At 38.2% G+C, this 14218-nt stretch overlaps 1 protein-coding gene across 2 annotated transcripts in view; it reads right to left on the bottom strand.

Annotated features, from left to right (window-relative positions):
• The window catches only part of DOCK11 (dedicator of cytokinesis 11), a 175127-nt gene that overhangs the window by 25773 nt on the left and 135136 nt on the right, over window positions 1-14218 (bottom strand). For both annotated transcript variants that reach the window (XM_054580328.1, XM_054580327.1), the window contains 4 exons: window positions 12162-12344; window positions 9535-9648; window positions 6840-7055; window positions 6694-6751 (listed from right to left, as the gene is read on the bottom strand). In XM_054580328.1, the coding sequence (XP_054436303.1) occupies window positions 6694-6751; window positions 6840-7055; window positions 9535-9648; window positions 12162-12344 (571 nt within the window). The remainder of the gene's footprint in view (window positions 1-6693; window positions 6752-6839; window positions 7056-9534; window positions 9649-12161; window positions 12345-14218) is intronic.

The raw sequence follows: 14218 nt of genomic DNA on the forward strand, positions 1-14218 counted from the left end.
AGAGGGCATTCTTTGTGCCAGACCCTGTACTTTGTGAAGAATGAAGAAACACATAGGGAGTGGTCAGTGAATTTCTGTTAAGGCAGGGGAGGCAGAAATGAAAATCAGATTTAATGGACTTTAGAACTGTTTTAGTTCAAGGACATTAGGTAATAAAAAAAAAGATGATACAACATGACACACTTCATTACTGAAGATAAGCACGACTAACATGGTCTGTTATAGACTTCTATTCAAAGTACTGGACCATGACAAGATAAGAAAGCTTCACCAGAATGTAAATCAATTCATCATTTCATTCTTCAACAAAGTTTTACCATTAAAACACACACACACACACACACACACACACACACACACACACACACACACACACACACAAACAGCTGAACTAAACAGTGTGCTCAGTGACACAGCTGATTTACATTCAGGATAATAATGCTCCTCATCTTGTGGACCAGGAGCAAACAGTTCTCAGGTTGGCAGCTGGGCCACAGGTCACTCTGAGCAGCAGTGCATTAGAACTTTTCAAAATTCAGGAGAAAATCTGCCACTTGATCACCTCTATGAACTTAAGAACTAGGCAGTAAGGAAGAGGGCCCCAGAACTTGAGTGACACCACACCTGTGGAGGGTTGGGTGAGGAGGAGGCCCTGGCTGGTGTGGCTCAGTGAATTGAGCGCCAGCCTGTGAATCAAAAGGTCGCTGGTTCAATTCCCAGTCAGAGAACATGCCTGAGTTGCAGGCCAGGTCCCCACTGGGGGTCACTTGAGAGGCAACCACACATTGATGTTTCTCTTCCTCTCATTCTCCCTCTCATCCCCTCTAATAAAAGAAAAAGCAGGGAAGAGTTTGGAGGATGGGGAAGCTGTCCAACCGTTGATAAAATAAGACTGCTAGTCAGGAGAAGAGTAAGAGGTTTAAGAATCCTGAGGCGAGGGCAAAAGGAAAAAGCTCTGACTGGGAAGGCATTGGCAAATAAAAAGCTTTGCAGAAATTAAACTATCAGATTCTGAGTGAGAAGACTTGGGAAAGGGATCAACATTGCCTTATAAGGAATGAAAATACTGGACTCTCTGGAAAAGAAATTTTCTTTCTCAGGACTTATGGGGGAGCCTTGCAGGCCTGAAGCTTTACTGAACTTTGGGTGCTATGTGGTGGTAGAAGAATGCAGAAACTTGATTTTTGTCTTCCCTGGGGAAAAACAGTTTTGTATTCTCTCAGGAAGAGGTATATCAATCTAGACTCCAGAGAATGAGATCTAGGAACATTCTGAGGTTCTCAGACAAAAGAGAAATTAAAAAACTTAGACTGGCCTTGGCTGGGTAGCTCAGTTGGTTAGCACGTCATCCTGATATGCCAAGGTTGTGGGTTTGATACCCGGTCAGGGTACATACAAGAACCAACCAATGAATGCATAAAAAGTGGAACAACCCCCTCTCCCCTGCAACATACACTCCTCTTCTCTAAAATCAGTAAAAAAAATAAAATTTTTAAAAAATTAGGTCTGTTTTTTAAAATTTTAAATCATTTTTTGTTATTTTATTATAGTTGTCCCAGTTTTCCCCTCTTTGCCCTCAACAAAATACTGGCAATCTGGATTCAGAAATACATTAAAAAGACCACATATCAGATCAAGTGGGATTCATTCCCGGGATGCAAGGATGGTTCAATATTTGCAAATCAATATATCACATAAACAAAATGAAGGACAACAATCACATGATCATATCAATAGTTCTGGTTTTTTATTTCATATTTTTTTGGAGCAGGAATAGCTAATACCCTACATCACCACTTGAAGGTAACTTTGGTAAAAGGAAGAGAATGATCAGCCTAAGGTCTCTCTGGTAGAAAGAACAAGAGTTCTGTCTGTCTGAAAGAACTTTGAGGCTGGGGACTGGGCAGGGAGAAGTGCACACCTCCCTTCCCCTTCCCTTTCAGTTCAGTGTCAGAAACATGAGAAAAAGGATCAGTAGTCACCCCTGGGGTCAAGGGCCCGAGCCTTTGCTTGTTTAGGCAGCCACCTAATAAGACAAACTATTTTTTTCTCATAAACTCTACATAGGAGAACATGTCACCAATGTGGTCAGTATTTCATTCCATCTTGATTTGAACAATGAATGACTTTGTAATCAATGACTTCAAGAGAAATGGCATATGACTTCAAGAAAACACAAAATTTTTGGCCATGGAAATGCCAAAGATCTGTAATATCACTATCTCTCCTTCTATTTTATATTCACTATCAAAGGACACTTAATTGATAGAAAACAAAATATTCCAGAATTGCCCGATTATTTTTGTTAAATAAGTTTGTCTTAAAAATGTAAATAAAACATTTTTTTCAGATGTGCACTCAAATGTACTTTTATTTATTCTGCAAATACCCAGGTCTTATCTAGATCATGGAATTTTCAGACTGGATGACAGGTTAAAAGATTAGGTTTTTAACTTGTTTTAAATTAGTAGCCTACTTTAGCATAACTATCATAGTTTAATCAGATATTTAACAAACGGTGTTTTGGATCATTTGAATGATTGAATATAAGGGGAAAAAAGCCTGAGGATATTCCTACTGCTACCATTTTAGAATAAGGTTTTCTACTTTAAACGAGTATAATTTTCCAGCTTTAAAAATAGATGTCACTTATAAATAAATATGTAAACTTCTCTTAAATTTAACATCATTTTTGTTTAAAATGTAAAACGTAACTTTTTGCTACTCAGGCAAGGCCTCTTTGATTTCTCTGAGTTATAAATTCTAAAAAAGTTGAAGATATTACAAAATAAAAATTTAAATGCTTAAGAACCACAGCATTATGTATACTCCATATTAGTTGCTATTTTGTCTAATCCTATAGTTATATTTCTAAAGCTTAAGAGTAATGGAGATAAATAATTTTTAATTTTTTGCTTGGTTTTAAGGTCTTTACATTTGTGAAAAATACTTCTAGGAAAATACTTTAATATATTTAACTATTTCAATATCCAAAGGCTATATAGTTTTATACTTAGTGGACATAAAACTCGTATTTCAAATGTCTACTAATTAAAAAGATGAGATAATATTTACCTATTTTCTCTGTAAGATACACCTAAAGGTTATTTAGTACTGTGTTTAGGGTTCTCATATCTGTTAGTTTATTTTGAACTGCAGGTGTTCAATTTAAATACTTATTAACTGTGATTTCACAGGCAGACCAGTAATGTAGGGCTTTCTTTTGATATTCTTTTTCTGTTTTAAAATCACGTTAAGTACCAAAAGAAGAAAACTAGAGTACACCAACTTCAAGCAAATGCACTATTCAAAAAAAATTCAGCATCAAACAGAAAGTGTTCACTTAAAATATTAGTAAAATGAATCTACATTTTAATCATGATACTACCCATATTTGGGAAGACTCTTTTTAGATAAAGATTCTCCACATGAGTGAGTGGTATTAAATGAAGCAATCAGATACTGAGCTTAGATGTGAAATGAAAGATACATAGTTACAGGTAGGAACTCTATAATTAAAAAACAATACAAAACATGATTGTATTTTCATAGCCAAAACTAGAGTAATATGACTCCCACAAGATGGTTTCATTTTTGACCTACGGTTACTCATTTAACTGCCTTAAAGGAAGTAGCTTGGCCATTATGACAGATAGTGGGAGATTTCTTTGCAATGTCGATTGCCAAACATTTTTTGATATATAACAGTGCATAAATTTAAAGTGTATATATTGACTTGATACACACACATATTGCAAAATTAAGAGTGTGTTAATCTCCACACATAATTACTAGTTCAGGGGGTAGAACATTTAAGATCTACTCTCTTAGCAACTTGCAAGTATATAATACCACTGTTAATTATAATCACTATGCTGTACTTTATAGAGTTTTCAGAACTTGTTCATCTTATAAGTGAAGTCTGTACCCTTTGAACATCTCATTTTCCACAGCCTCTGGTAACCACCATTCTACTCTGTTTTTACAAGCTTGGCTTTCTTAAATTCCACATATAAGTGAGATCATATAGTATTAGTCTTTTACTGTCTAATTACTGAGCCTAAGGCTCTCGAGGTCCATCCATGCTGTCACAAAAGGCAGGGTTGCCTTCTTTTTCTTGGCTGAGTAATATTCTGTTGGTGTATGTGTGTATGCATGCATGCATGTGCCACATCTTTATCCATTCACACATGTCTCTTTCATATGTTTTTGTGTTACTAATTAGCATCCTTTGATTTTAGCTTGAAGAACTTTCAGCATTTCCAATAAGGCAGATCTAGTGGTGATAAATTCCTTCAGCCTTCGTTTGACTCAGAAAGTATTTATCATTTCTGGGAAGCTTTGCTGAATAGAATATTCTTGGTTGGCAAATTTTATTCCTCAGCACTCTGAATGTATCATCCCACTCTCTCCTAAGGTTTCTGCTGAGAAATCTGATAGCCAAGATTATGGAGATTCCCTTATATGTTACAACCTTGTTTTCTCTTGCTGCTTTTATGATTCTCTCTTTGGTTTTTGACAGTTTTATTATAATGTGTCTTAGAGATGATCTCTTTATGTTGCATTTGTTTGGGGATCTATGCACTTCATGAATTTGGATGTCCAAGTCACTCCCCAGATTTGGGAGGTTCTCTGCAATTATTTTTTTTAAAAAAGCTTTGTAACTCCCTCTCTTCTCCTTACAGGACAACAATAATTCATTCTTTCTTTTGATGGTACCCCATAGATCACATAGGCTTTCTTCACTCTTTTCCATTCTTTTCTCTCTTTTCCTCTGACTGGATGATTTTAAGGGTCTTCCCTTCTAATTCACAGATTATTTCTTCTGCCTGATCCTGCTGGTAATGCTCTCTCATTTTTCACTTCATTGTATCCTTCAGCTCAGGAGTTTCTGTTTGGTTCCTTTTTAATGGTTTCTCTCTCTTTGTTTAACCTCATTATATTCATGTATTGTTTTCCTGATTTCATTCAATTTTCTTCCTATTTTATTGTAACTCAATGAGCTTCCTTAAAACAGCTATTTTGAATTCTTTATTAGGTAAATTACAGATCTCCATGTCTTTGGGTTTTGTTAGTGGAAGGTTATTGTGATCCTTCGGTGATGTCATGTTTCCTTCATTTTTCATGTTCCTTGAATTCTTGTATTGCTATCTTCACATCTGAAGGAGCAGTCACTTCCAACTTTCTTTCCTGACTGACTTAGAGAGAGAAATGCCTTCTATGGCCCTGCTAGGGATCCTGAGGCTTTCACAGACTTTCTATAGGTGCATCTGTTCCACACTTCTTGTTCCTTCTTGCAGCAGAATTCTTACGCTTGCATGCCCTCTCTCTATCATGCTACCCACCAGACCAGGCACTAACAGCCTCCCCTTTTGCTTTCCAAGAGTGATGCTAAAGTTCAAGTCTATGGTCTCTCCCTGGCCCACAGATTCTGGCTGACTTTCCACACGTGCTCACTAGCTGTCTGCTAAAGCTTGCTCCTTCTGCCATCAGGGGCATGCACAGGGAGTTAGCTACAGGACCGGAGATGTATGGTTGAGGCACATAGAGCACTGAGGGTCCTTGTGGGCCAGTTGGAGGGATCCACAGCCTAAATGTCCCTAGCAGCTTTTTGGTGTGTTTCTTGAGAGTCTGTGTCCCTTTAATGTCCTCTGAGAATCCTATCTGCCACTCTCCCAGCTTCTCCCTGCCTCAACCACCAGTCATGATGCTCACAACTCAGCACTCTAGATGGGTGGGGTGAGAGAGCAGTGGGCCTCTTTGGCAGCATCCTGTACAGCCAGCCGGGGAAGCAAGGTACCTGCTCATATGCTCTCTTCACCCCATGAAAGAAATCACAGGAAAGAGGTCTCTCTCGGCACTGAGCTATGCCACCTTGGAGAAGGGGTAATGCGAGTAAAGTCAAACTATTCCTCCTACCCTCTCCAATGCACCTAAACTTGTACATATACAATTTTCTCCAGCGGCATGCTAGAACTTCTCCACTAGAACTCCTGGACTTCTACCAAGGCTCTCTTGTCTATGGCTGATTATCTAAGAGAGTATTCTCCAGAGACTCCTAGACTGCAGCTGAGAGAGCCACGATTCACAGCCAGGACCAAGGCCCACCTGCCTATTGTCTGATGCGGGGTAGGTAACATTCCCCCCAAGACCCTTGGCATATGGCACTGGATCCACAACTCCAACAAAGGCAATTTTGTCCATGCATGGATGCCAAATTGTTGTTGGAGGTGGATATAAATAAAGGATGTCTTATTTGGCCATCTTGCTGATGTGCTGACTCCCTTTGATACCAAGGAACTGTTGCACTAAAGTGGCTGTGGAGATAAAATCTGTTGGCAGTTGATGGTGAACTGGAGGCAGATGAGGGGCAAGTAAGTGACTAGTATTATCCGGAGCTTCTCATCAACCCTGAGAAGAATTTTGTTTGTGGCAGACTTCCAGGGAGACAGTGTTGGAAAATAAACATTGGATTTCAGGCTTGGCCCTGTGCTATTTAACTCTTAAAGCAGAAGGCAAAGTGAACAATCTAGTTTTTTTAAGTAACAACTTCTGTTAAACATTGCATGAAGCTAAAGGTGAACATAGTTTTTCAGAGCTCAGTTATATCACATGAGTAGTTGCTAACCACAAAGATAGAAACTATTGTGCTAACGGAAATTCTCCCCATCTCTAATAACAGAAATGTCTTACTTTTTCGATGAAGAAACTCTGCAACCAAAGCTGCTACATGGACATAACACATTGCTGCCTGGAAAAGGATGCCAAGGAAGAAGGAGTTAGAATGGGTTCCAGGGGTTTGGCAGGGTTGTGTTTAGAACAAAGCCTTAAGTAATTACCTCTGAAAAATCTCCATTTTTCACATGAATCTTGGCCATGCTATCAAGCCAGGTCTTCCTGAGCTCTGGGGTGCTTGCATACGACTTGGCTAAGCTATACTGGAGATCAATTAGCATTTCAGGATCTTTCTCATGCTCCTTCATCTGAGCAGTGGCCATAAGAACAGTACGAATTCTCTTGGTCAAATCTTTGACTTCTGAAGGAAAAGCAGTTGCCTAATTTCAAAAACAAAAAAGGACATGTTTATCAATATTAGCAATGTGCTCTAAGCCTCAGCATTGAATCCTAGGAATAACTTCTGATTTTTAAATCCTTGTTACAGTCCTTGATATTTAGGTCTTGGTTCTTGGCATGAGGCACGCCTAAAGAACTTTAAATTGATTCTTATTAAAATATCCAACTAGCTCAGGCTGCAGAGGCACTAAACTTCATGGCAGTATATTTACAATACCTAAAAGCATAGACATTGGAGCCACGTGACTTGGCTTTGAACCACAGCTCCTCCACTGAATTCTACAGCCATGAGCGTAATCTATATTCACCTTACTGTGTAATTTTAGTTAAAACACTAAATTAAAATTTACAGTATACTTTGTATCAGACAGTGATCAGGTGTTTTACACATTTTTACAACATGTACATTTTTTACAACCACCCTGTGAGTGAAGTACTATCATAATTCATTTTACCAATGGGAAACTGAGAGGCACAGCCATTAAGTTTCACAGTTGCTAAGTGGTAGACAAAGGATTTACATCTAGGTAATCTAGCTCCAGAGATAGTGATCTTAGCCACTCTTCCACAATGACAGGCATATCTATCCCATCCACCAACTACCACATACATTAAGGTGAAAACCATATTACAAAAGTGTCCACTTACACAAATTAGAGGTTATGAAATCAGAGAATACTCTAAAGAGTTTAAAGAGATTATTAACCTCTGTCAAAGTGTCATTTTTGTCCCCTAAAACTGGTAAGTTAGAGTTTGCTCATTATTATGGCCACTAAGATAGTCTTATCATTTTCTCTTAGCCCCACTGGAGTAATCACAATTATCTGTATGATTAAAGAAGATGAATAAGGGACAAATATAGGAGTTAGGGAGCTTTCCAATGTGAATATAACCAAATGTGGAGGAATTTGTTTTTAAAAGTGCCTTCTTCCCTTTCCTTTCTTGACCCTTGGTCATCTCGGAGACTGCTCCTGGCTGGGGGCCATCCCGCCCCTAAAGCAAGGAGATGGTGGCGCAAAGACGACAAAAAAGTCGCTTGAGTCGATCAACTCTAGGCTCCAACTTGTTATGAAAAGTGGAAAGTACAAGCAGACTCTGAAGATGATCAGACAGGGCAAAGCAAAACTGCTCATCCTTGCCAACAACTGTCCACACTTGAGGAAATCTGAAAGCGAGTACTATGCCATGTTGGCCAAGACTGGTGTCCATCACTACAGTGGCAATGATAGTGAACTGGGCACAGAGTGTGGAAAATACTACAGAAAATAGTACCAGAAAAAAATTATGTCATTTCAGAAATGAGTCATGCAAAAGATTTCCTATCACAGAGAGCCAAACAGACGCCATGTACTTTAAAGAAGTTGCTAATCCGACTTTTATGTAATATGGAATTAAGGATGGTAACAACTGGTAAAATGAACTCGTAGAGTATGAATAAAAGATCCTAAATTACAGAAGTTGTTTCTGTGCTCATGGGAGTAGTTGGGGTAGATAAATGGGAGTAGATAAATTCAACATTTCTCTCCTGGGAAACTAGCTGAACTGGCTGGAAAGAAAACTTTCCCAGCCTGAGGACACTGGCATTACTCAGTGTTTTGTTTTGTTTTTTCAGTCTAAGCAATGTTCCTGTGAGAATATTTTTTGCTGCATAGATTCTACACGTCCCAAACATCAAGGATGCTATGACTGTGAGCTTTATTTTTTTTCAGATTTTAAACAATGTTGTCAAATTATGCTGGAAGATGACCTTTCCCAAGAATGGAGATAATTCCTCTGGGAGGAAACATCTTTTATTGGCAAAGGACTCCTCTTCCCTTGTACACATGTATCACTGAAGATCAGAACATGCTTGCTGTGCAACAAAACAACAAATGAATAGGTTTTAAGCATAGAGGTTAAGACAGAAGACTGGAGTTCAGGGTCTTTGGGTATGCCAAGAAGCATCTGGGGCAAGCCACAATCAGTTAACAGATGATTCTTAAAATTCATCAGATAATAAATCCCTTCTGTGCCATTCCTCATCTGTTGGCAATGGATCAGGCAGCTGTTAACTGCTCTAAGAAGTGAGATTTTGTGAAATTTCAAACTCAGTGCTTAATTAACCAATATTATAAATAGTTAAAAACTGTTTAGAAAGAAAGGATCCACTTATTTTCTGAGCAAGTTTAGAAATTAAGCCCACAGAAAATTCAAATCCTACTAACTATAACAACTGTGAATGAATGGATAGTCAATCATCCATACATTGAACTAATATGGGACTATCTGCTATGTGCCAGAAAGTGTTCCAGGTGCTAGACATACAGTGGTGTACAAGACAAAGCCTTGACTCGTAAAGCTTACATTCTATACACTCTATTCTATCAGAAGTCATGAATCCAATAACAGTTTCACTCTAGCAGTGTAAACTTCCCTACCAATGACGGTGGTTCTAACTTATTACCTGAACCGAGAACATACCTTCATAGGTCTGTCACTATTAGCAAAATTATTGATAATGAATAAAGACTCCTGAAATCTTGATCCTCCGCTTAGTGCTACATCAGCTATCAGCTGGCTTACAGCAATTATTATCTGTGGGAAGAAGCAAACATTGTTTTTCAATTACCTTTTGAGCAAATGCTGTCTTTTCATCATTATATAAGCCCATAATCACTCACATAAAGTGTTTCTTTTAAAGACTCTACACAGTTCCACTGTAATCTACTTTCTTCAGACATGAGGGGGTTTAAATTCTTCTACTGAAATAGCAACCTCAAAGGTCCCAATTTTAAATTTTATTGGGACTTTTCTCGATTAGATGTGATTTTTTTTTCAAAACTCATCAGTATGGCTAGATCCAGAACTGTTTCATAATAATGAACTTAAACAACGGTGGTCAGGTCTCCATTTTGAATATGTTTGCCAGGTAGTAGCTATGGGAAAGTTGGGAATAAATGATGTTTGCTCTGATGGATTCTCATTCCTTTTAAATAGTCCACTTCATTGTCCCAAACTCCCAACTCCAGTACCTCAGCTTCCTTCTTTGTTTCTGACTGGTACCTACCTGGTTTAGACTGCAGTATATGTAATGGTCTTTGATGGTGCTTTTTAATCTCTCAGGATACCTTTGAGGAATGCTTAAATGATTCATGCTAAGATGTTAATGGCTGCATGCTTCAGCTCTGGTCTTGGGAAACAGGATACTTTAGAAGCTATGAATGCAGACTCTAGAATCAAACTGCTTCAGATGCAAATATTGTCTTTACCAATTATTTACTGTGGGGCTTTGGAAAAGTTATTTAACCCTTCTGTGCCTCATTTTTCTCATTTGCAATATGGGAAAGATGATATCTGCTTTACAGAACTGCTCTGAGGATTAAAGACGTAGTAGTAGTAGTAGTAGTAGTAAACGTAAACTCTTGAGTACTTACTATGTGCTAGACATGGTTCTAAGCCCTCACATTTATTAATTCATTTACATTTAAATAATGGACTTGAGAGAACCGATGCTTTGATCCAGAAGAACAGACCCTAGTGGGGAATTTCAGGCATCCTGGCACACTAATTGCAGAAATGTTTTGAGGGAAGGTGGTATTCAAATGACAACTCATATAAAGGTGAATTATAAAAGCCCCAAAATGTAATGCTACCCCTAGTATCCAAAAGTAACTATATAGATTTTCAAAAAATACTGGGGTGACACAAGTTAACGATATTATATAGGCTTCAAGAGTACAACTCTATAATACATCATCTGAACACTGTATTGTGTGTTCACCACCCCAAGTCAAGTCTGCCCCCATCACTGCTTATCGCCCCAGACCTTCTTCTACTCCCCAGCAATCCCCACACTGTTGCTCATGTCCATGATCTTTTTTTCTTTTTCTTTTTTCCTCAATGCCTACACACACACACACACACACACACACACACACACCCCACCCCGCCTCGTATAGCAGATTTTTATAGAAACGATATACATCCATCAGCTTTCCACATAACTGATGACGTATCTAAAAACCTGCTTATAACTGTTTCTCCATTTATAACCCATCTTCAATAAACAACTCCCATGGGACTGACTACGGCAGTGAAGATATAAATATGACCAAGGAATTCCCATTTCACAAAGAGGTCTACTGAGCTAAGAAGTCCCAGTTGTGTTTTAGTTCAGAAATGTTTCATCAAATAAGCAGATATATATGGAGATGTTAAATAGCAACTACCATGTACTAAGCATCTATAATGGGCTAGTCATCTTGCCTGACACTACGCACTCTTTATTTTTATCCTTCATGATAGCCCTGCAAGGTGAAATATGTTTGGCCTCATTTTACAGATGAGGCAAATAGTTAACACAGATTGAGGAACTTGCCTGGGTTGCACAGTATTGAATAAGTAGCTGAGCTATGATTAAGATCACTAGATCTGATTTCAAAGTCCATTTTTTTCACTACTCCTTGAGACTTCTCTCATTTTTTACTTACTGGGCATGCTGGAATGTGAAAAACACAAAGTGTATTACCTGCTGTGAAATATTTAGTAAGAGTTTGGTTGTTATTTAATCATCTCATTTAATCCTCACAACAATCCTATGAGGCAGGTACAAATATTCACCACTATTTTACATATGAAGAAACTGAGGCACAGACAAAGGAAGAAACTTGCTCAAGGTCACACAGTTTGTGTTAGTCCTGGAACCTGAACTAGGGTCCACACTCTTAACACCTATGCTCTAGGTTAGTGCTGTCTAATAAAAATATGATGCGAACCATGTGATGTGAACCATGTATGTAATTTTAAATTATCTAGTAGCTGCATTAAAAGTAGAAGACACAGGTGAATTTAATATATTTTACTTAATCCAATATATCCAAAATACCATTTCAACATATTGTAAATATAACACAATTGAGATATTTTACTTTTTGGTACTTAGCCTTCAAAAGCCATATTTATTGCACATCACAATTCAGACTAGTCACATTTCAAGTGCTAAACGGCTACATGTGGCTGACAGCTATTGTATTGAACTGGGTAGCTCAAGATCTTGATCTAGAGGCTAAAGACTGAATAGAAAAGAGGAGCTTTGATTTTTCACTGACCTGCAGATGTGTTCTCAAAAAGGTTTTCCTTTTGGTATATTCAAAGTTGTTTCTCATCAGAAGATACAAAAGTGCAGATGCTTCGTTCCTGGTTGAGCTGATCTTTGAGGTGCAGCACTTTAAAACTTCATAGCAAAATGCAGCACACATGTTAACCCTTCCTTTGAAAAAGGCTGAGGGAAACTGAAGAACAGGAAAAACATAAATAAGTATCTGAAAATCTAATCACAGAAATCAATCAACTATCAAATGCCTACTATATTCCTACCCAAAACCATGCTAGGTGCTCTGAGGATACATAATGAACATAAGACCAGGGCTCTGCTCTAGAGAACCCTGACTAGTTAGAAATATAAAGGCCAGTATGTACCAATGACAAAACTATTCGAGTCTGTTTAAGTCAGTACAAAAATGTGAGGTACTGAATCAACGCTACAGATTGAGAAGAGCTCAGCACTGTCTGGAGAAAAAGATAAGTAGGTTCTTGATAATAAGAGTTAAATTAATAAATGACTGAAATGATGAATGGTTGATGGGTCTCAACCTGTCCCTTAAAAATGAAATGTATTACTTACCCTTCTGCTTTATATTTAAACAGTTCCTTATATTATGAACTTCCAAATGCTGAGCAAATTATAGTGGGGATCTATTCAGCAAGTGAAGTTGATGTTTTAACAAAATGAGGTATGGATGAAGTGTACACAACACAAACATACACATGCGTCCTCTACCCATAAACAGTGTTAATTAAGATACATTTTTCATAGGGAAAGTAGTCAATATTATCATAACAACTTTGGTGACGGATGGTTACAAGACTTATTGTGGTGATCAAATCTGAGGAATGTGTCAAATCACTATGCTGCACCCCTGAAAGTAATATAATATTGTATGTCAACTCTACTTTAAAACACATATTCTGGCACTGAAAGTGAGTACAAAAGTGACTGACCAATACTCAAAACAGCTAAGTGGTTGTTACTCTGATAATATATTCAGTCTGCTTTGTGGAAGATAAACTATACATATAGCATAGGCTTGTTAAAAATCTGCCATGCTTACATGTCTAGGCAAGCAAGGAGGAAGCTGCTTCAGGGTACACAATGGAGTTTTTCAGGGAGTGTGAAGCTAGAGGGCCAACCCCTTTTCTTATCCTCACCCAAGGACATTTTTTTCATTGCTTTTAGAGAGAGAGGGAGGGAGAATGAGAGAAACAGCAATGCGAGAAAGAGAGAAGCTTTGATCGGCTGCCTCCTGTATGCACCTGGACTGGAGATCAGGGATCAAAGATGGAACCCACAGCCTAGGTATGTGCCCTGACCAGGAATTAAACCCACAACAACCTTTCAGTCACAGTACGACACTCCAAACAATTGACCCACACTAGCCACAGCAAGAGGGCCAACCTTTTTAAAACCACTTCTGGGGAATCTTGAAGTTAAACCGATTTGTAGGACTCTAGCTTCTTTTTACCATTTTAACACCAAGTGTAATGCTATGCAGATAATGAATGTTTAATAAAGGATTTCTTACTGGCAACCAGGAAATCTCATCGACAGTTTCACCAGATTAAAACAAATCTTGCTGGACAAGAAATTCTAGTACAGAAACAAAGGTGTATGGGAGGGCATAGCTGTAATGTTAATGCACTATACTGTCTTCTACCCATATAATTTCTCGGAGTGGGCAATGGCCAAAATCATCCACGATGCCCTAAAACTGTCCATTCCAATGGACTCCCTTTCCCCCATATCTTGTTAGGTCACTTTGTATCTCATAGTAATGTTTACACTCTTTCCCCTTTTAGCTTCCATGATATCCTTCTTTCTTATCTTTCTTCCTACTTCCATGATTGCTCACTTTCATCTCCTCTACAGATTTCTCTTCTCACCCCTTCCATTTTATTTTTCTCCAATGTACTTCTCTTGACCTGTTTCTTTGTTCTTCCTCTATACACACCCCATGAGAAATTAAATCACTCCCATGGCTTTAACTATCACTCATATGTTGATGATGTTCCTAGTTTACTATGCTCCAGCTAAACTGGGCTTTCAGTT

Source organism: Pteronotus mesoamericanus, unplaced genomic scaffold (genome assembly GCF_021234165.1).
Source record: "Pteronotus mesoamericanus isolate MK-2021 breed Mesoamerican mustached bat unplaced genomic scaffold, CSHL_Meso_final contig_57, whole genome shotgun sequence".
NCBI classification, from domain to species: Eukaryota; Metazoa; Chordata; class Mammalia; order Chiroptera; family Mormoopidae; genus Pteronotus; species Pteronotus mesoamericanus.